The 19153-nt window shown below is 36.5% G+C and overlaps 3 protein-coding genes across 7 annotated transcripts; 2 read left to right on the top strand and 1 right to left on the bottom strand.

The window, feature by feature from the left end:
• The first annotated feature begins 1226 nt into the window (after positions 1 to 1226).
• kdm8 (lysine (K)-specific demethylase 8) lies at positions 1227 to 5033 on the top strand. Of its 3 annotated transcripts, XM_043235910.1 has the most exons (8): positions 1234 to 1278; positions 1505 to 2035; positions 2518 to 2690; positions 2767 to 2899; positions 3018 to 3065; positions 3987 to 4136; positions 4231 to 4323; positions 4446 to 5033. In XM_043235910.1, the coding sequence occupies exons 2-8, from the start codon at positions 1556 to 1558 to the stop codon at positions 4608 to 4610; spliced, it is 1242 nt and encodes a 413-aa protein (XP_043091845.1). In that variant the 5' UTR covers positions 1234 to 1278; positions 1505 to 1555; the 3' UTR covers positions 4611 to 5033. The 3 variants fall into 3 exon arrangements, with proteins under 3 accessions (XP_043091844.1, XP_043091846.1, XP_043091845.1); XM_043235909.1 differs by having other exon boundaries at positions 1227 to 2035; XM_043235911.1 differs by having other exon boundaries at positions 1228 to 2014.
• nsmce1 (NSE1 homolog, SMC5-SMC6 complex component) lies at positions 4470 to 8463 on the bottom strand. 3 transcript variants are annotated; one of them, XR_006250523.1, is made up of 9 exons: positions 8099 to 8359; positions 7549 to 7687; positions 7242 to 7360; positions 7035 to 7112; positions 6175 to 6321; positions 5940 to 6056; positions 5620 to 5746; positions 5369 to 5517; positions 4470 to 4606 (listed from the first exon to the last, which is right to left on the bottom strand). XR_006250523.1 is itself a non-coding variant. In XM_043235913.1 (8 exons), exons 2-8 carry the CDS (start codon positions 7664 to 7666, stop codon positions 5420 to 5422), a joined length of 804 nt encoding a protein of 267 aa, XP_043091848.1. In that variant the 5' UTR covers positions 7667 to 7687; positions 8384 to 8463; the 3' UTR covers positions 5192 to 5419. The 3 variants fall into 3 exon arrangements, 2 of the variants coding, with proteins under 2 accessions (XP_043091848.1, XP_043091847.1); XM_043235913.1 differs by lacking the exons at positions 4470 to 4606; positions 8099 to 8359 and adding an exon at positions 8384 to 8463 and having other exon boundaries at positions 5192 to 5517; XM_043235912.1 differs by lacking the exon at positions 4470 to 4606 and having other exon boundaries at positions 5192 to 5517.
• A 3232-nt stretch (positions 8464 to 11695) lies between these two features.
• LOC122341808 lies at positions 11696 to 16123 on the top strand. The gene is made up of 10 exons (XM_043235445.1): positions 11696 to 11894; positions 12038 to 12111; positions 12597 to 12723; positions 12815 to 12975; positions 13120 to 13280; positions 13366 to 13522; positions 13681 to 13774; positions 13887 to 13953; positions 14052 to 14137; positions 14212 to 16123. The coding sequence occupies exons 2-10, from the start codon at positions 12048 to 12050 to the stop codon at positions 15050 to 15052; spliced, it is 1758 nt and encodes a 585-aa protein (XP_043091380.1). The 5' UTR covers positions 11696 to 11894; positions 12038 to 12047; the 3' UTR covers positions 15053 to 16123.
• The last annotated feature ends 3030 nt before the right edge of the window (positions 16124 to 19153 follow it).

Genomic DNA, 19153 nt, shown 5'->3' with positions numbered 1-19153 from the left:
AGGGTTATGAACACATCAGCGGAACACAGAGATAATCACTGTTTTCATTATATCGGGCTGCATCGTTTTTTCTTGGGAAATTTAAATATTTCTTGAGGCTTATGGTTTCAGATCATTGTTTAGCCCTTCACTGCGCTCCTCATGAAAGAATCTGTAACTAGGGATGAATTATTTAGTAGCTTTTTTGTCTTTTACATAATACATCACAGGGTTGACAAAAGGTCACACCTGTGATACATATGGAAAATAGGCCTCAGATAAATAAACAATAGCTCTTACAGAAAATATCGGTGGCAAAAATGCCCCATTACATGTGCTGAAGACGACGTACTTTAAACAACCTTGGCTGTAAGGAATTGCAATCGGGACTAAAATGGACAATATAATTACTTTTATCTATCAATCATTAATATTCATGAGACAAAGTTACTGTCTGGAGGCTGGAGGCCTAGGAAGTAAACAATAAAGCCCAGAGGTTTCCTTCTAATTTGGGGCACATTGGGATCAGTTTATTCACTGGTGCTTCCAAACAGAAACTGATCAACTGATAAACTGTTCAGAATGTACAGAATGTATAAAATGTAAAGATATGAAAGTTAGGCCTACAGAACTGTATCTGTTGAAAGGCCAGTCTTTGTATGTCTTTCTCAAACCATACTGTTTTTACCTGTCGAGTCGTTTTTAGGTCTTGTTTCCTCAGTCTTGCTGATGATTTTAGGAACTTTTGTATAAGCCATCGGTGATGTAAAATCGTGAACACTGTGTTAAAATGTTCAAAATATTTCTGTTACAAAAACCCCATCTGCTTTAGGGGACATGTGATAACCCCAGAAGGCGTATAGGTTAGTTTAACGTCGGAGAACCTGAGGATATGTCCGATTTACGGAGCTTCAAAATAATAGCCGCTATCCACCAGCATTTGCAAGCCTGGAGGAGCCAGAATGCATTTTTAAAAATCTCAGACTGTGTTCATCGGAAAGAAGAAAGTCATATACACCTAGGATGGCTTCGGAGTGAGTAAAATATGTGGTAATTTACATTTTTTGAATGAACTATTCCTTTAATATATAAATCACCTTTTAAAATGACGTTTAACATAATCCGTAAAACACATATACACAAATAAAACATATTTTTCTATTTCGGCATAAAATATTTTCAGAAGACATTATTTCATATTGTTTGAAATCTAACAACAAATGAATGCGTTCCGAAGCGGAACGTTGTTTATATTCGGTGTTTCCAGCCGGACATTAAAATCGGGTGCTATATTCAACTGTTCGTACCGCTGGTTTTCTTTTTTTATTACTTTTGTTTTTACTTTAGTTGCTTATTTCTTAAATGTCGCCAGCTGTTTGCCTTTGCATTAAACGGTGTTTATTATACATTGTAACAAATATAACTTTTATTGCTCACCAGTTCGGTATCTCAATACCATGAGCAGCAGCTGTGTTTCTCCGCAAGCAAGTAACTTTAGATCATCTCTGTGCTCACTTCTCACTAGACCATCCATCAGAAATCAATTGCAGGTGATCTGCAAAAGTTTCTTCTGCTCATGGCCTCAGTCTGTGCTGATGTTCGAGCTGTTTTGCCCTCGACGGTGTCTGAATTCCCCCTTCACTTCAGCGAGAAGATTGAATTGAGTGTGCTGAAGCTTCTTGAGCTGGCTAGAGATCAGCTGTACAGTGAAGCAGATTGCCCGGCTTCTGCTCAGAGAGCTCAGGTTATTATCGATTATTCCTGGGAGAAGCTCAACACTGGGACATGGAGAGATGTGGACAAGGAGTGGAGGAGAGTTTACTCTTATGGCTGCTTATTCAAAGTCTTAAGTTTATGTCATGGAAACCCCTCTCAATGCGACACCCAAGAGGCCATTAAAACATGTGACATGGGTTTGTTGATGGGAGCAGGCATCATGGACAACATTCTGCAAAGGCTTGTTGGTGTCTTAAGAAATAAATTGAAAATGGAGAGTCCAAACAAAACAGGAAGGAGCGGAGAACCCTGTTCAAAGGTGAAGTCATCTCTTATAAAGGCAAGAGCATGAATGATTTATAGATACATTTTTCAAAGTAGCTTTTATTTTTACTTTTTGTATTTTATTTTTTGTGAATTTCATTTAAGGTCTGCCTATAGTTTTTTCTATTTGCTAATTTCTATTTTTTCAATTTTTTATTTTAATACTTCAGCATAATTATTGTTATATATATTGTTGCAATTAAGATCATTTGTCAAATTGTGTGTGAATTTATTTAATTAAAAAGATTAATTCTTAATATAAAAAGTATGCATTTACAAATGTATATTTATATTGAGTTATTATTTCCAATTCTGAAACAATTTTTTTATGTTTGGGAGCAGTGGCAATGGCAATGTTTGCAGGGAAAGTAAAAATGTGATTTTAATTTTAATTTATTTATTTATGGATGAGGTTTGGCCTGTGCTTGTTTAATATTAATTGTTGATTTGAAAACATTTGGTTGTACATTATTCACTTATAAAGCTTCTCTGAAGCAGAAAATGAAACTGGACTGTGTGTCTGAGCCAGTAATAAACCCTGCACAAGCAGTGCCTAGGATTCATTGTCCATCCCTGGAGCGCTTTAGGTCAGATTTCCTGGATCCTAAGAAACCTGTGATTATAGAGGGAATAACTGACCACTGGCCGGCCTTTACACAGCATCCATGGAGGTACTGAAAAACATGCATTATTAAATTTTACCTTCTGAAACATCTGTACACTCCCATACTGTACACTCTCTTTAAGCATAGAGTACTTGCGAACTACCGCTGGCTGCCGGACGGTACCTATTGAAGTGGGATCCAAGTACACCGATGAAGAGTGGTCACAAAAACTCATCACAGTTGATGACTTCGTAGATCGCTACATTATAGGAACAGTAAGAATCATTTTTATTTCGTTGTAAGATATGGTATTTTTAGATTTTTAGGATTTTGTATAATGGAAATGAAATTATAATGACATTTTCTATGTTATTTGGGGGTATTTTCTTATAGGCAGAGAATGGAGTGGGATATCTGGCTCAGCATCAGTTGTTTGATCAGGTCAGGTGCATTTTTTTTTTGGTGCTACTAGAGGATCAGAATGTGCATACTTTACCTTTTAAAGGAATAGTTCTCCATGAAATTAAAATGTACTGATTGAAATGTACTCATCCAAAGGTCATCCAAGGTGTCGATGAGTTTGTTACTTCATTGAAATGTATTTTTGTTCAATTTAGCATAACATCACTTGCTCACCCGTGGGACCTCTGCCACAAATGGGTGCCGTCACAATGAGAGTCCGACTCCAGCATATCAGTTAAAACCTCATGAAGTCAAAAGCTGCGTTTGTAAGAAACAAATCAATGTTTGTTTTTTCAAAATCACATTTAGTTTTACTTTTTCACCATTGTTTTTGAATAATTATAACACTGCTAATAACACTAGTGAAATAGTCCGCCCACTGCTGTCCTTTCACGTCAAAATTCACCAACATATTTTTAAGCACTGTTTTAGATTGTTTTTCACTTGTTGTAACACCACTTATTCTTTGCATATTTCACACCTCATTCAGACAAAACCACGTTTCACTGAAGAAATCATTATCATCAATCAATCAATATTATGGATTGGTCAATTTTAGCCAGAGGTGACCGTTTTAAGTGAACCCTTTGATTGCATTGCTTGTGTGTTATTGTGATTGTTTTTACCAGCTGTTTACACTCTCATTCTGACGGCACCCATTCACTGCAGAGGATCCAGCAGTGAGCAAGTGATGGAAACATCCATAGAAGAATCAAACGAAATCAGCCTTCCACAAGTTTTCATTTACGGCTGCACTATTGTTTTCATTTTTTCACTGTCCTGTTAAAAGTGCGCTCAGTAATTTGCTACAGCGGTCTTCTTAGATTTGAAATAACACTCATGAAGGTGGCATCATGCAAAACCAAAAGCAGTCACTCTAGCTGTTATTCATCCTGATAGGTTCCAGAGCTGAAAGAAGATATTCGCATCCCAGACTATTGTTGTCTTGGAGAGGGAGATGAGGATGACATTACAATTAATGCCTGGTTTGGGCCTGGAGGGACCGTGTCTCCTCTCCACCAGGATCCTCAACAGAATTTTTTGGCACAAGTAAACAAGAGACAAATGGTTCATTTGGCATTTGAAAGGCAAGGCTTTTGTTTTCCCCATTTCATGGCATTCTGGTTTTGTTTTTGGACATCAGGTGGTTGGAAGGAAATACATCAGGCTCTACAGCCCAGATGAAACCAAATATCTCTATCCACATGGGTCACAGCTACTGCACAACACCAGTCAGGTAAACCCCTCAGTGATGACCGTTTCTTGCTCTGAAAGCGTTTGGAAATAATCACACAATCTGTTTTATGTCTTATGGAAGTAAACAAAAAAACACGCACACAATTGTTTGACCACCACCAGGTGGAGGTGGAGAATCCAGATCTTGTGACGTTCCCAGACTTCTCCAAAGCCTCATATCAGGAGTGTGTTCTCCGTCCCAGAGATGTCCTCTTCATCCCTCGACAGCACTGGCATTATGTGCGCTCTCTAGAGCTCAGCTTCTCTGTCAGTTTTTGGTGGTCCTGATTTGTACAGAATAAAACTTGTGTTGTCAAGTCTTGTATTATCTTTATTTGCACAAATTTATTAGACTCTTAAGCACATATTTATAAATGTATTGCTTACTGTAGGATGATGGCATTATTATTCAGTATTCATATTAAATGTGCATTTGACATCTTTTCTTTTGTTACAATTGAAATGTAAATACAATTTCTTAACATCATACCCTTTTTCTTGTATTTAAATAATTAGTTTTATTACATTAAATTGTAAGTTAGAAGTCAATTCAACTAAATACGTCTGCTAAAGTAATATGTAAATCTTAACATGGCAAAAAGTATTAACCTTTTTTAATGTCTGTTTAGATATTTTTCTGAAGCAGCAATGTATTCACGCTATACATTTTAAAATATATTGAACGGTATGTATTTCTTTATACAATCTGAATTTGTGGTCTTTGTTCATTTTCTATCTGCTCATCTATGTAGTATGTAGGAGACTACATAGTTAGCCACATTCAGTTGCAACACTTTGACCATTGCTAATAACTTGAGGAAATATACTTTTTTTTTAAAGATTTTCTTTGAAAGGATATTTAAACAGTGTGCGTCTCAATTTTTATTTTGTATTTTTATCTGAGCAACTACAAAATGTTCATTTTTGGATCATAAATCAGAATTCCAACAAACATAATGCGCATTTGAGAAACAACAGTTATTTTTTAAGAAAATATATGTAAAAAAACTTTTAAACTTCTAAGAGAATGAACTAAAAAAACCAACTCATTAATGGTCAAAAGGTCAGCTGCAGCGATGAATCAGCAGGCTTTGAGATCACAGCCTTCTTGAGCGGCGTGACTGCGTGGGAGCGGTGTTCTCTTTGGATGATGAAGGCAGATTTTGTGAACTCTGTGACTGGGTATGCGGCATTTCTGCAAATAAAAAAAAATCTAAATAATCTAAAACCTTTAGAAGTACACAGTTCAAATTAAAATCATGAATCAGTGGAGGGATTTTAAGGAAAAGCAGCTCACCTGGAATCTCGTGAGGCCAGAAATCACTGCATGCCGGACAGCGAGGATCACTGCGTGCTCGAAAATATCGAGCGACACACGGGAGGTGCATCTTGATTCCACAGGCTGGGGTTTCACACATCTGGCACTGAATGTAAAAGAAAAGCTCTTGTTTGAAAATGCCGTTAACGCCAAGTCAATCCCCATAGATAAAAAAAAACACTATGTAACAAAAGTGGCAAACTAAATTCCTTTAAAATTGCTTCTTGCAGTTCAAGTTAAATGACGGAGATCTAAAGTCTGGATTTCTTCAATAAATAAAACTGTGCTCATGTCTTTACCTGCAGGGCAATGTTGCGGCACACATGACACACTTTGATGAGGTCTTGGTAGATTGTGCGCATATACTGCTCCATCTCCACAATGCAACGCACGCTTAGAGTGTATTCACCATCTTTCTATAAAGAAGAAATTATATACTGTATAATTGCTTTTGGCGGTAGCAACTAGTGAGCAAGTTGGAAATAACTTTGTCCAATATACGGAAAAAGACCAATTTTAAAATGAATAGCCTACCTCCTTTAACCATTTGTCCTGGACAAATTTGTTCAAGACAAGCTCCGTTTCTTTTTTCTTCAGCTTCTTTGTCCGTAGGCTGTCGGCAGAATTTAATATATCGGTGGAGGAGGCAGTGCCGCTCTCAGAGTCTACAATCAGATCCATCTGAACATAGAGACAAAATGTTCAGAGATATTATGAAAACAAAACATGGTTTGCCTATAAAAAATTTTTTTAGATTCCCATTTTAATACTCATATGCTCAGGACAAACCAGAGATATGTTCATTTTCAAATTTTCTACTACTATGAATGTTTAATGTGCGGTGTTCAATAAAGGCATAAAAAACATACAATATACACACACACACACACACACACACACACACACATATATATATATTCACACACATACACATATACATTATATATAATACGTATATTTTGTCAAAGACAAAAAAGGCTTTATCCATAAAAACAATTAGTGTAATACAGCTTTAAATTGAAGTTGTTCTCCATACACAATAACCCATCCACCTCCACAAAATTAAAAAGTTTTCTGTTTAAATTACATGCAATTTTGTTTTTGTGAGTCAAAAACAAATATACATTTTCCTTTTTTTCCCCCATTTTTCTACATTTACCCTCTAAAATATAATTTTGCGTAACTATCTTGTCAGGCATATTTGCAATAAAAGTCAATTTATTACACATTAAAAGATGAAGAACTTTAACCACAAACACTAATTAGTTCTAGTTTTACATTTCTAATTTTTTTAATTTTTAAATTCACCACTATCCTAGGTTTTGCCCAGTTGTTAGTAAAATTTGTTACCGATTTATAACACAATAAAATGTATTCTGACATTATTATTTTACCGTTTTTCTGAATAACTCCAGTTCATTATCTGCGTAATCAGATGTCATTCTTGTTATGTCCGTCTCTGTCACATTTACCTGAATAACAGATGCATTTGTCATTTCTTTTTTGGATTAAAAAAATATCACACCACGCATGTAAACATAATACAAACATTACTATCAACAAATAGTAATAATAATATATAAAAACAGACTCCAACTAACCAAGGCGTAATACTCAAGACCATCCTCTTCAGACATGCCTTTCCTGATGTGCATGAAAAGGGGCTGAAGTTGGGTGTTGATGACATTAATGAAATCATCCAACCTGTCTGTATAATGTGCTAGAAAGGCAAGATAGATGCAGAATTCAAATAAGACACCTATATACAACTGATATACAAGCAACAAATCTAAAGAAAGAATAAAGAATGGTTTGGCCTCACATTTGGCCTTGAATGCAAAATAACTACATAAACACACGATTCAACATAATATGGCTAAATTGCAGTCAGTGGATTTTCTTTCATACCTCCATGGGTCTCACAGCAGTGTTTGTGTAATGCTACAGCCTGAGATGCACTGATGATGCCGTTGCTCATTATGGTCTGCAAGAAGCGCTTGTGACTGTCCCCCATTGGTCTGGACATGCTGCTTAGAGTCCTTTCGAGCTGGAGAAGACATTTCATAACAAAGCCTTCTCAAAATTTGCCGATACCAAGCAGGCAAACGGTGACATGACTGAAAATAACCGTACGAGAACCCCGATGCATTACCAATACGATATAAGTTCAGCTTAAACAACGGTTTTAGTAGCATCAAGTGCTATCCTCCACTAATGGGGTGTTTATCAAGGGACGATGTTTCCACCAGAATGAAGCACAGGTAGTTGCTTTTTAAGATCTGGTTGACTTTAACCGGTGTTTAAGTTGGTTGAATTCGTTTATGATTGGGATAAGATCATATAAACTGCAAAATATCGTAGTTGTAAATAAACAATTATTGGATTAGGTTTTACGTTTGGCTTTTCTATTTCAACGTTTCACGTTTAATTCGGTGTCACTTTGCTGCTTCTTTTTGACCTTTTGTGAACTTCACTAGAACTCTTCTGGGCGAAAACTGTTTCCCGGCTTCTTTCAAGTAAATCACCCTCGATGTTTTGCAGCGTACGTTCAATCTTGCGCTTGTATTACCGGACAAATGTACAAAAAATACTGCAAGCCGCGAGCTTGCACAACATCCTCAATGCGACACATTACATCAAAATAACGTGCGTTTGTCCGAGCAGTCAAAGTCCGACATCGTAGCCTGGTAGAAATAGGTTTGTATTAAACACAAATTGTTGCAAAGTGCTGCTTCTTACATACCTGCTTTCAATATAGCGCCGAGCTGTCACTTCCCTCTTGAAACAGCACTTCCGGTCACGTGGTCTGGTCCATTCAGAAGCAGGATATCTCGAAATCTGACTTCGCTTAATAAAACTCGTTCACAAGATTTGATAAAAATACGACAGATAACACTTATCTGTGTAGTTATGTTTTTACTGTATTTTTACTCTATTTCTAGGCTATATATCCAGAATATATGCTATTAATGTATATAAAATGGATTATGTAAATAAACATATTAGGCTGCTTAATCACAATTGATATTTTCAATGTTTCCTTCATGAAATATAAAATACATTATCGTTTAGTGTAAAGAACCTTATTGTATGTGTGACAACAGAAGGACATATTTAGTTCAATTAAAATACAACATAAACTAGCCATCTAGGCCCGGTTTCACAAACAGAGTTTTCACTGCCTGCTTCAAAACACAGATGCAATTGACACTTTTCTCACGCCACACATCCATTTTCACACGCAGTCAAAAGCACCTTCAGTTAAATCTGTAAATTGTCAGAAGAGATTTAAGACTCCGGTTTGTAGCGTATTTGTGTTTGCACTCTGTTTTTGTAGCGCTGCGCAGCTTAGCCAATCAAAGACATAGGTGTTTATTTCTTAAACACCTTTGCTAATTGGCAATTGCATTCACTCACCTGATATTTTTCTTGCACCTTTGCAAATCCTCTCACTGTAACATGATGTAAGAAATTTCTTGATTATAAAGGAACTTTGTGAGATTACAATGAACGAAAGTAACACCTTTTAGTGTTTGTGAACTAAGGGCTATTTGCACACTTTCTGTGCCTAGTATAATATGTTAATAATTCAAATATATATATATATATATATATATATATATATATATATATATATATATATATATTTGTGCTATTAACAGTCATAGCCTTCAAGCAGCACAGTATTGGGTGTGACATATCCCTCATGGGGAAACATTCAAATGGGTGAAAACATTTTTAAAAACAGATGTTCAAGAAATGCAGACTAAAAGATTAAAAAAATTTCATCAAAATATTTTTAAAACAAGATTGCATTAATTTCTGAAAGTAGATAATGACTAATATATCATGAAATTCTTTCACTGTGCATTGCAATGATTGCTGTAGTAAAAAGTTAATAGTTTTGCAGCACTGCAACAGTTATTTAAACAATTCATTTATTACATGATTATATGAATTTAAAAAAAAAACTAAGCATGACATAATGTTTTTTAAAATGTTTAAATTTTAAATATGCACAAAATGAGCTCATTTCAAATTTGAACACAACAAGTCTCAACATCTGGGAATCGAGGTTATGTGCGTCTTTCAGCTGCTGATGAGTTTGTGGTTGTCTTTAATGTATTTTTTGTTTAATGATGCGCCAAAGGTTCTCTATAGGTGTTGTAGTGTGGTGTGGGAAGGAGAGCACGAAATGTCAGATAACAAGTCACAGACTTTTAATAAATCCACAAGGCAATTTCCGACAGAAGAGTAGCAACCACACGTACACATCGACAGACTGGACAAACTTATGCCGAACAGAGTCAAACAAAGGGAAGGCAATGACATTAAATGACGATACACACCTGAACATAATGAACTGATTAACAAAGGACAGAAACTAGGTCGCATAGAGCACACGGGGAACGAAAACACACACAAAAACAGTCCAGGGGTGTGACAATAGGTGAAAGATCTGGACTGTCACGCTGGTGTAATAGTGCAGTGTGCAGTATCAGAAACAGGTCCACACTTTTCTTGTGTATGTGACTCACATGTGTAGGTGGACTCTCACAGTGGTTTCTATGGGATCATTTATCACTATCAATTATAATATCATTCCGATGAGAGGTTTATCGCCGTCTGAGGACCCGAAGACCGTAGGCATTCAACAAAGGTCTTCGGCCTTGTCCCTTATGCACAGATATATTTCTCCAGATTTTCTGAATCATTTGATGATGTTATGCACAGTAGATTATAAAATTTGCAAAGCCGTTGCGGTTTGATGTCAAGAAACCTTGTTTTTGAAGTATTAAAACCTTTTTCATATATTGAAGAGACCCGTATTTAGAGGGACTATGCCTCTCTAATACATCCCTTTTATAGCTAATCATGTCACAGACCTGATGCCAATTAACCTAACTAGTTACTACAGTATATGTTGTCCCAGCTGAATCTTTATATCAGCCCCTGTGCAAATTTGAAATGAGCTCAATTAGTGGATAAAAGTGTAACATTTATCCATTTAAACATGTACGTACTCTGTTTTATTGTGAATAAAATATTGGCTCATGATTTGAACGTCTTTTAATTTTCATTTTATTCAAAAAATGTCACAACATTTCAAAAAGCACCAGTAGACCAGTAATTATAGGTACTGTAGTAGGCCTAAAATCTAAAACAGAAACAAACAGAAAGCGAAGCACACATTTCAGAAAATGAATAGCCCACCCAAAAATGAACGTTTGCTGAAACTTTAATCACCCAAGTTGTCTATGTTGTAGATTATTTTGTTTGTTACTTGGACCAGATTTTGAGCAATTTATTATGCAAAATTATAGAAAAATCACTTATAGGCTATATAGCTTAAAGCAGCAATTTAAAGTTAAACATTTCTTGATGTATGCATGTATTTGTTTTCGTTTGTTTTGTTTTTCTTTTAACTTCACAAGATGGACTGTTGTTTTCGTCAGCTGTTTTTCTCTCATTGCTTGTCAGTTATTTTGTGTTTGCTGGGATATTGCCTGGAAGCCGCGCTGTACTGCGAAACTAGTTATGCGACTTTATACGTTATGACACGTAGCTATTTTTAGTAGACCTATAGCGATCAATAAAGCCATCCAGTTTTTAACCACAAGGCGTCGCCAAGCGGAACCCGAGCGAAATGGAAGTTTGAAGTTACCTTTAACGTAGTTTTTTTTTTACACACACACAAACAGCCCATACGCGTATAACATTTTTTTTTAAACAAACCTGTCTGTCTGCCCCACTGAAAACGTGCCGGAGAAACGTAAAAATAAATAACATAAAATTGCAACAGTTTTCGCTCAAAGTCGGTGAAAGGCTGGCTTTTGTAGGTGTCGAAATGAATCTGTGGAGGAACTGAAACTGCATGAGAAAGTACATCATCTAATTGCTGCGCTTCCTTCTGTGGTCCTTGCAAAATGAGCCCGAGCGTCTCGTACAGGCAGTGATCTTGCACGTTTATCTCTGACGTGTGTTTCCGTGGAATTCCGCTGTGTTCGAGCAGGACTCGAGCCTGCGCGCGGCGCCTCTGCCCGGGGAGGGGGCGAGTAGAACCGTGGCGTGTGTTCCAGGAAACTTCGATACGCCCTTTTATCTACTTCCATATAGCGAACAGGGAAGCGTTTGGTAGCGGGAGCCTACCTGTATTTGTTTGTCTGAAACCGTATTTAACCGGGTTTAATTTGCCCGCTGAGTGGTTCGTAAACTCGGTTTCTTTTATTTTTACTTGCAAAAACGGTCAAAAGGTAGGAAGACGTAACATTTAGGTCGTATTTTGTGAATAATCGTTTATATATATATATACATATATAATATGTTTATGTATATGTTTACGTTTGTAACGTGTAATTGTTGTAAGTTGTATGAGGGGATATTTGTGTTTTATTAGGACGTACAGGATGTTTTCCAAATTCCTCAAGTGCCAGATCATCCTCACAATCATCTGCTATGCATTTTGTTACGGTAAGTGTTTGTTTCAATGCTGTTTTCCCCCTCTATGTACACTTAGATATAAAATCTCCATATTTATATTGCCTCCTTGTCAGATGTAGCTCTGTGCAATGTTTTTTGTAGCTGCAGTAGAAGAAGCTTACCGTGAAAAGTGTTACAAACTTTATTAACTATGTTATTTATAATTTTTTTCATTCATTCCTTTTTTTGTTTAAAACATGTTGATAAAAAAGCTGATTTATATATATATATATATATATATATATATATATATATATATATATATATATATATATATATATAAACTGATTTATATAAAAACACAAAAAAAGACATGAAAGTAAAAGTAATATATATATATATATAACTTTTACTTTTGACATTCATGGTGTACGGAACTACTTTATATATTTTTTTTTTTTACAAAACAACTGTTTACTTTGTTCCTGTGTAGTAATATTTTCACTTTTTATTTTAAATCTTTTAAATCACTATAGAGCCCACAGAGAAGGACTTGGAGTGTTTTAATGACTATGAGACAGAAATTAAATGCAGTCTCTCTACTGACCATCTCAAAAGCTGCTCTGGATACAAGCTTAACATCACACATAATGCACTTAATACGTGAGTGTTTGTACAGGCCTGTAGTTCCTCTAACTAAATGTGTTGCTGTTTATTTCGCAATCAGTTGACATGAATATCTCTTAAATTGCAGGAAACAAATGTATCCATGTGTCTTTGAGAGAAGTCATCTCAGTGATAACTGTGAGTGCAAAATTAAAATACAAGGGTTTGTTGTAACCGAGATCTTCAATACTACCCTTCTGGAAGGAACACGTGTTTTATTAAGCAAAACAATCATGACTAAAGACTTCAGTGAGTATAAATACTGTCTACAAGTTATTGTTGAACTTTTTGTAGAATTTGCATGCTTTTTAATTCTAAAATTCAAATTTTAAGACATGTAAAAATATGTTTGATTGATCTGTCCTTATCTCACACGTTTGTCATTTTCTGTAGTCAAACCGAAATCTCCAATCTTATCAGTGCAGAAGAATGAAAATGGAAACTTTAATGTAACTTGGCATAGCCAGTATGAAAAAAGTGTATTAATAACGAAGGGTTTTTTGGAAGACTTGAGTATACATCTGACCTACGGCATCAAAGGAGATCTTAAAAATGTGAGACAGATAATATATGATAAATAGATCATATATTCACGTATATATTTAAAATAAAGAACTAAAAACAAAATTCTTCATACAGATATCCAAGACGTTAGAGAACACTTTGGGATTCTCAGAAATTGCGGGAAAAAATCTCCAGTCAAATACCATCTACATTTTGACAGCAACAATGAGCACAGCCTATAATGGTCATAATATATCTAGTGACCAGAGCGCACCAGTTGAGTTCACCACATGTAAGTCTACCTATGTTTGTCTTAAAGACATTACTACATCTGTCTTAATAGTCTTATGATCCTGATCAAACAACTATGTATAGCTTCTATTGTCCTCGTTTGTAACTCACCTCGGATAAAGATTTTAGTAAATGACTAAATGTATATATGATTTACAGCCTCATCCCCAACTGAAATAGCCAAAATGGTGATTCCACCTCTCTGTATTGGTTTAATCATCATCATTTTTACTGTCTTCTTCTGCATTTTGAGGTGAGTTCTGTTTCGTGTTTTTCCATCATTCGAAAACAAAACTTTTTAGATTTTTGATATTCCTTAACTCATCCTTGACTAATTCAATTTGCACTTTACTCGGTCCTTACAGAATGAAGATTAATTGGTGGGACAAAATCTCAAAGCCAAAAATAGCTGCCAATCTTGGACATGAGAAGGTGGGAAAAAAACCAAAAAAACAAACAATAAATCCAACAATCATGTTACTTAATGGTGATCAAATTGCATATCTTATGTTTTCTCTCATGTTTAACAGGGTCATATTTTGCCTCCATCTGTCATAACGTTCTTTCCGATCCATGTAGAGATCCCAACAATGGACCTTCAGGAGGATAAGAATTTGTAAGTTCCTTTGTTTGTTTGTTCATCATTCTAATTCTGAACAATAATGCCTCAACTTGTTTGTCTCTTTACAGGATCTCAGCATCATCAATAGATACAAATGATGAGAAAGGTTTCCACAGCGTTGAGTCGTCCTCGGTGGATTATGGCCAGGCTCACTCTAGTAGCTCCGAAAAGAAAACCAGCTCCGATAACATCACACCCCTTGTCCAACAGGCCTTGAAAGAATCGTTAAATTTTCCTGCATTCACAAGTAACCCATCGCCGCCATCCTCCCACAGCCAAGTTACTATGAGCAGGTCAGACAAGAGTGTTAACGGTATCGGTTCCTCAAGAGAACACATCCGTGCAAACCGCGATTCAGGCAATTGCTCTGGCTCATCGGTTTTCAGCAACATGTCATATTCTGGATCATCCACGGGTGATTCTTCGTTCCTGGAGCGGCTGAGCAGTAATCATGAACGTCAGTCTGGCAGGAGGGAAGTTGCAGACTCGGATGCAGGAGATAGCCAGTTTAACTCTCCCGCTAATGTTACTTTGGAAGATGGATATCAGTGCTTCAACAGTGTTTCGGGAAAGGGAAACGATGCAGATGTTTGTGTGAATCTTTCAGATGATTTTGGTGCGGATGCGAAGTGCATGAAAAATCTCATCACCAGCCCAAATCCACTCTATCCTCTGATTCTGCATGATGCAAGCGATGAAGGACATCAGGCTTTTCGAGGCTTAACAGTGAGAACAGAAGGACAGTGGAGCAAAGGCGTCAGTACTGAACAAGCGCTTAATGCATGTGGAGCTTTGAAATTCCTCCAGAGCACGGGCCAAGATCCCACATCTGTGCAGCACAGTTCTCAAGCCACTTCTTTGCATTTCTCACCAGTTATTCAAATGGACAGTTCATATCACTGCGTTTAACTGTGCTCTAAATACAACTGATAAGTGCATGCCCGAATTCATTTTTTGTATGTAATGTCAACAGTTACAAGGAATCATTCGTTTGATAGCATGACCAGTAATGATTCAAACTTTGTCCATTATTTGTTTGGACTCGGAGCCAAAGCCTTGAATTTCTACAGTAAGATGTTGAAAAGTGACTTAAAAGGATACGCCACCCATTAAAAGTATCTTTATTTTTTTTACTGTAAAACACAAAGCATTTTACAGGAATAATCCATCTCAGTGAGTTTATATAAGTTTATCTTAGTGACTGATGAGAGAATAAATTTCATTTTAAAAGGGATCACGTACGGCAACTGCTCGTTAGTCATACTTCTTTATTACTCTTATTATATTACATATAATGTCAAATGTTAAACTGATCATTTGCAAATGCAAATTTTAAAGGCATGATAACAAGACAGTTCTTATTCTGTTCAACTATGCTGTAAAAACAAATAATAGCTGTTTACATTTTGATCTCTACAGCTGCAGTGAACAGTTATAAGAAACAATGGAAGATTCGCTTATCCTACAGTACAGGTTATACAGCAACTTAAATATTCTAGGATGTATTATGCATTATTACTAGTCATGTATTATTTCTTGGCATTCATATTTTTATTATACAGCATTTGCTAATGGCATTATTAAGAGGTCTATGGCTTCATTACAGGTTCTGTACTTGCTGTCTCAGTCTGTAAATTAAACTTGTATTTTTTTCTGTAGAATGTTTCAACAAAATACATATTTGTATATGCAATGCATTTTGATGAAGATGACATTGTAATGCTTGTTTTTATCATCAACAAGACAATGGCTTCAAAAACTCTCACATCTTAGTCAGTTCATAGACAGTTTGTGTCCGTTACTTTACCGTCAAACAGATGATTGGTATGTGTGTGAAACAATTATTTTTGTATGTAATCTCTAACTGTTCCACCTACACAGTGGCATTGAAACAAAAACGACAGCACTTCTCTATAAGAGCGATGTAAAATACATGCCTTTGTTCCTGCTTTTCTAAAATAAAACATCAGAATGTTGAAATAGAGTTTGAGCCTTTCAGGGGAATTTGAGCAGGTTTTCAGAGGGCTTTTGTTCTGCCTGCTTTGAACCAGGAAACAAAATAATTCCATGGAAGGCACATATAAACTGAAGCGCATGTTGACACTTTACATAAATATTTCTGTGCAAGGTACACAGTTGTTCTCTAGAAAGTGGTACTTTCAACAGTATGAAGACTAGCTATATAACAACAGGCTGTGAAAGCTCATATGTAATTATAGAAAACACAATTTTGGCATAAAATGTTCAAATCGATAGTCATCTGGATGATAGCAGCGCCATCTGCAGGGCATTTACGTGAAATTTAAAAACACGCTCTTTCATCAAATATTTCTACTGTTTTTCAGCATCACAATTATACTGTACACATTCATGTAGAAAATGTAGTTGTTGTTTTTTTCACCACAAACTAGACATGTAACACGTCTAGGTCACAATGTCTGTTTTGTACGGTGACCGAGGGAGGGGTCGTCTTCAGTTCACTTCATTTTGTCATGGAGACGACATATTAACTCAGGGGAACGCGATAATGTTTTTTCGAGGCAACGACATCCTTATATCGTGGCCTCGAGATGCTATGTTGAGGAAACAACATCCATTTCTGCGTAAACAAACCTGCGTGACCATAGCAACCCGGGATTATCAGAGATGCTAAAATATTTGTATTAACATCAGTTAATGGACACATACTGCTAGCTGTGGTATGGATAAAAAAAAAAAAAAAAAAAGAATTATTTTCATTTATTCATGATAATTACATCAGAGCTATTGTTCAATGCTATTTACATCGCGTGCAATATAAAATGTGAATCTATGTCACACTGCATTGCAAGCTGGGGCACCACTGCCCTGCTGCAAACGCCAACACACACCGTGAACACAGACCTGGAGCAGCGTACAGCAGCTCAACAGTCAGGGAATTGAAGGTTATTCACTCCCCCCAACTACAATCCCTGCTGGACCTGAGACTTGAACCCGCGACCTTCAGATTACAGGTTAGACTCCCTAGCCATTAGGCCACAACTGCCCATCTAGTACAAGTTCTCGGGTGGGAAGTCACCGGTTTTCCAGTGCACTTTCACGGGTTACAGGTTGCCTAGAATGCAGCATAAGTGAACCCAATATGACTCATCGTAGTTGAGTACGTCCCATAATTGCCTTTAAAAGTTATTCCTTATATAGCCTAAAACTAAATGTGGGAAGAAGCGCCAACATGTCATTCGTCATTATTGCAACACCGAAGTTTGTCCAGACATAACGCTGAATTCCAAATTTAATGATGCCTCTGGAGTTAAGGTAGTCGACTGTAGACTCTCGTCAGTAGGGTTTAATTGGGCAATTTATGGATTCTCGTGAGTGAAACCATACGCTTCATTTGAAAATCCTTTTAGTTGTAAACGGTTCACGGAGCAACAAACTGTCAGATAGGCCTACGGGGAGTATGACGGACATTTCTTCGAAAAAGCTCAGCCACAATGTTTTCCATTGTTCTTCTGCTAGCCATTTTGTTTTGGGACGCTTCACACTTTTGTGTAGAACAAATAACATTACATAGGATAAAACAGTGTCTAAACTAAACTAAAACATATCATGTGTATGTATGCATCTCACAGTTGTGCCTGATGGAACTTTGTATGCCGTTACGTGTAGCCTCATGTTTGTGGAACCAAATGTTGTGAAATGTTTTATAATAAATTAAACAAGAAAAACAGACGATTGAGATAGCATATCATCGATATAGCATAAATCGCATAAATTGTTACTTGCTCTCCTTAAATTAATGCTATGTGCTTTTTAAAGACTTTTTTTTTTATTATTAAATCATTTTTTACTTTTGCAAAGCAACTTCTGCTTGTGGTCGTTTGTGATTGATCTCACCGGTCTTTTATTTGCCATTCTCTGTAGAGCCCAGTTTTAATGACTATGAGACAGAAATGAAATGCAGTCTCTCTACCGACCATCTCAAAGCTGCTCTGCATATACAAGCTTAACATCACTCCTACAGTATTCAGTGAGTGTTTGTACAGGCCTGTAGTTCCTCTCTAACTAAATGTGTTTGCTGTTTATTTAGCAATCAGTTGACACGAATCTCTCTTAAATTGCAGGTTAAAAGTATACATGCATCTTCGATATAAGTCAGTACAGTAACAACTGTACTGAGTGCCAAAGTGCAAAGGTTTGTTGTAAATGAGATCTTCAATACCACACTTCTGGAAGGAACAAATGTTTTATTAAACAAAAATTCAAGACTTCAGTGGGTATAAATATTGTCTGCAAGTTATTGTTGAACCTTTTTAATGGCATTAGTAGAATTCACATACTTTTTATTTCTAAAATTAGCTTTTTAAGAAATGTAAATGTTTATGATTTTTCAGTCAGTCATTTTGACCCATACAGTGTAGTGTTGGCTATTACAAATATAGCAGTGCAACTTTTCACTTATGGTTTTGTATACCAGGGCCAAATATACAATCTCAAATTAGAAATGTTGTGAAAAAGATTTAATTTTTAAAAACAATTGAAACGCATATATTGTAGATTCGTTACATGTAAAGGCAGCCCTGCTTTCTTGTTCCTCTCTCAGTAAAAGTCGGAGATTGAATCAGCAGAGCCATAGGGCTGAGCAACCAGGTTTGAGAAGTAGCACACCGGCATAGAGCCAGCATTCCCGCCTTCCCCACTGCTCTTTGATCCGCAAGTGTTTTACACGAGGGTCAGTGCCCCTCGTTACATCGAGCGGCTTTAGCCTCCTTCAGCTTCAGCTTCACATTGGGTGTATGGTGCTGAAGCTGTCTGAAGCTCAGACAGGCTGCTTTAATTTGAAAAGCCCCAGTCTGTTCATGCTTTGCTCACAGGCCCTCTCACACAATCATGTTTCTCCACCGCCCAGTTTCTTGGAGGTAGAAAGTGTGAATTTGCATTTTACGCCGACACACAACCCTGCAAGAAAGTGCTCAGCGTTTTTGATCAGCCGGTGGGTTTAAACGCAATGATCATCAGTACCCCTCTTCT

The sequence above is a fragment of the Puntigrus tetrazona genome, chromosome 3 (genome assembly GCF_018831695.1).
Source record: "Puntigrus tetrazona isolate hp1 chromosome 3, ASM1883169v1, whole genome shotgun sequence".
NCBI classification, from domain to species: Eukaryota; Metazoa; Chordata; class Actinopteri; order Cypriniformes; family Cyprinidae; genus Puntigrus; species Puntigrus tetrazona.
The sequence above is the reverse complement of the archived record's forward strand: the minus strand, read 5'-3'. Positions and strand labels throughout refer to the sequence as shown.

Bases quoted from the DNA above. Each gene is read 5' to 3' on its own strand.
- kdm8 (XM_043235909.1), top strand. From the start codon at position 1,556: ATGGCCTCAGTCTGTGCTGATGTTCGAGCTGTTTTGCCCTCGACGGTG. The intron at 3,066-3,986 runs GTCAGGTGCATT...TCATCCTGATAG, and splicing joins AGCATCAGTTGTTTGATCAG to GTTCCAGAGCTGAAAGAAGA. The intron at 4,137-4,230 runs GTAAACAAGAGA...TTTGGACATCAG, and splicing joins AACAGAATTTTTTGGCACAA to GTGGTTGGAAGGAAATACAT.
- nsmce1 (XM_043235913.1), bottom strand. From the start codon at position 7,666: ATGTCCAGACCAATGGGGGACAGTCACAAGCGCTTCTTGCAGACCATA. The intron at 7,361-7,548 runs GTATGAAAGAAA...TTGCCTTTCTAG, and splicing joins CTGCTGTGAGACCCATGGAG to CACATTATACAGACAGGTTG. The intron at 6,057-6,174 runs GTAGGCTATTCA...TCTTCTTTATAG, and splicing joins AGGACAAATGGTTAAAGGAG to AAAGATGGTGAATACACTCT.
- LOC122341808 (XM_043235445.1), top strand. From the start codon at position 12,048: ATGTTTTCCAAATTCCTCAAGTGCCAGATCATCCTCACAATCATCTGC. The intron at 13,775-13,886 runs GTGAGTTCTGTT...CGGTCCTTACAG, and splicing joins GTCTTCTTCTGCATTTTGAG to AATGAAGATTAATTGGTGGG. The intron at 13,954-14,051 runs GTGGGAAAAAAA...CATGTTTAACAG, and splicing joins CCAATCTTGGACATGAGAAG to GGTCATATTTTGCCTCCATC.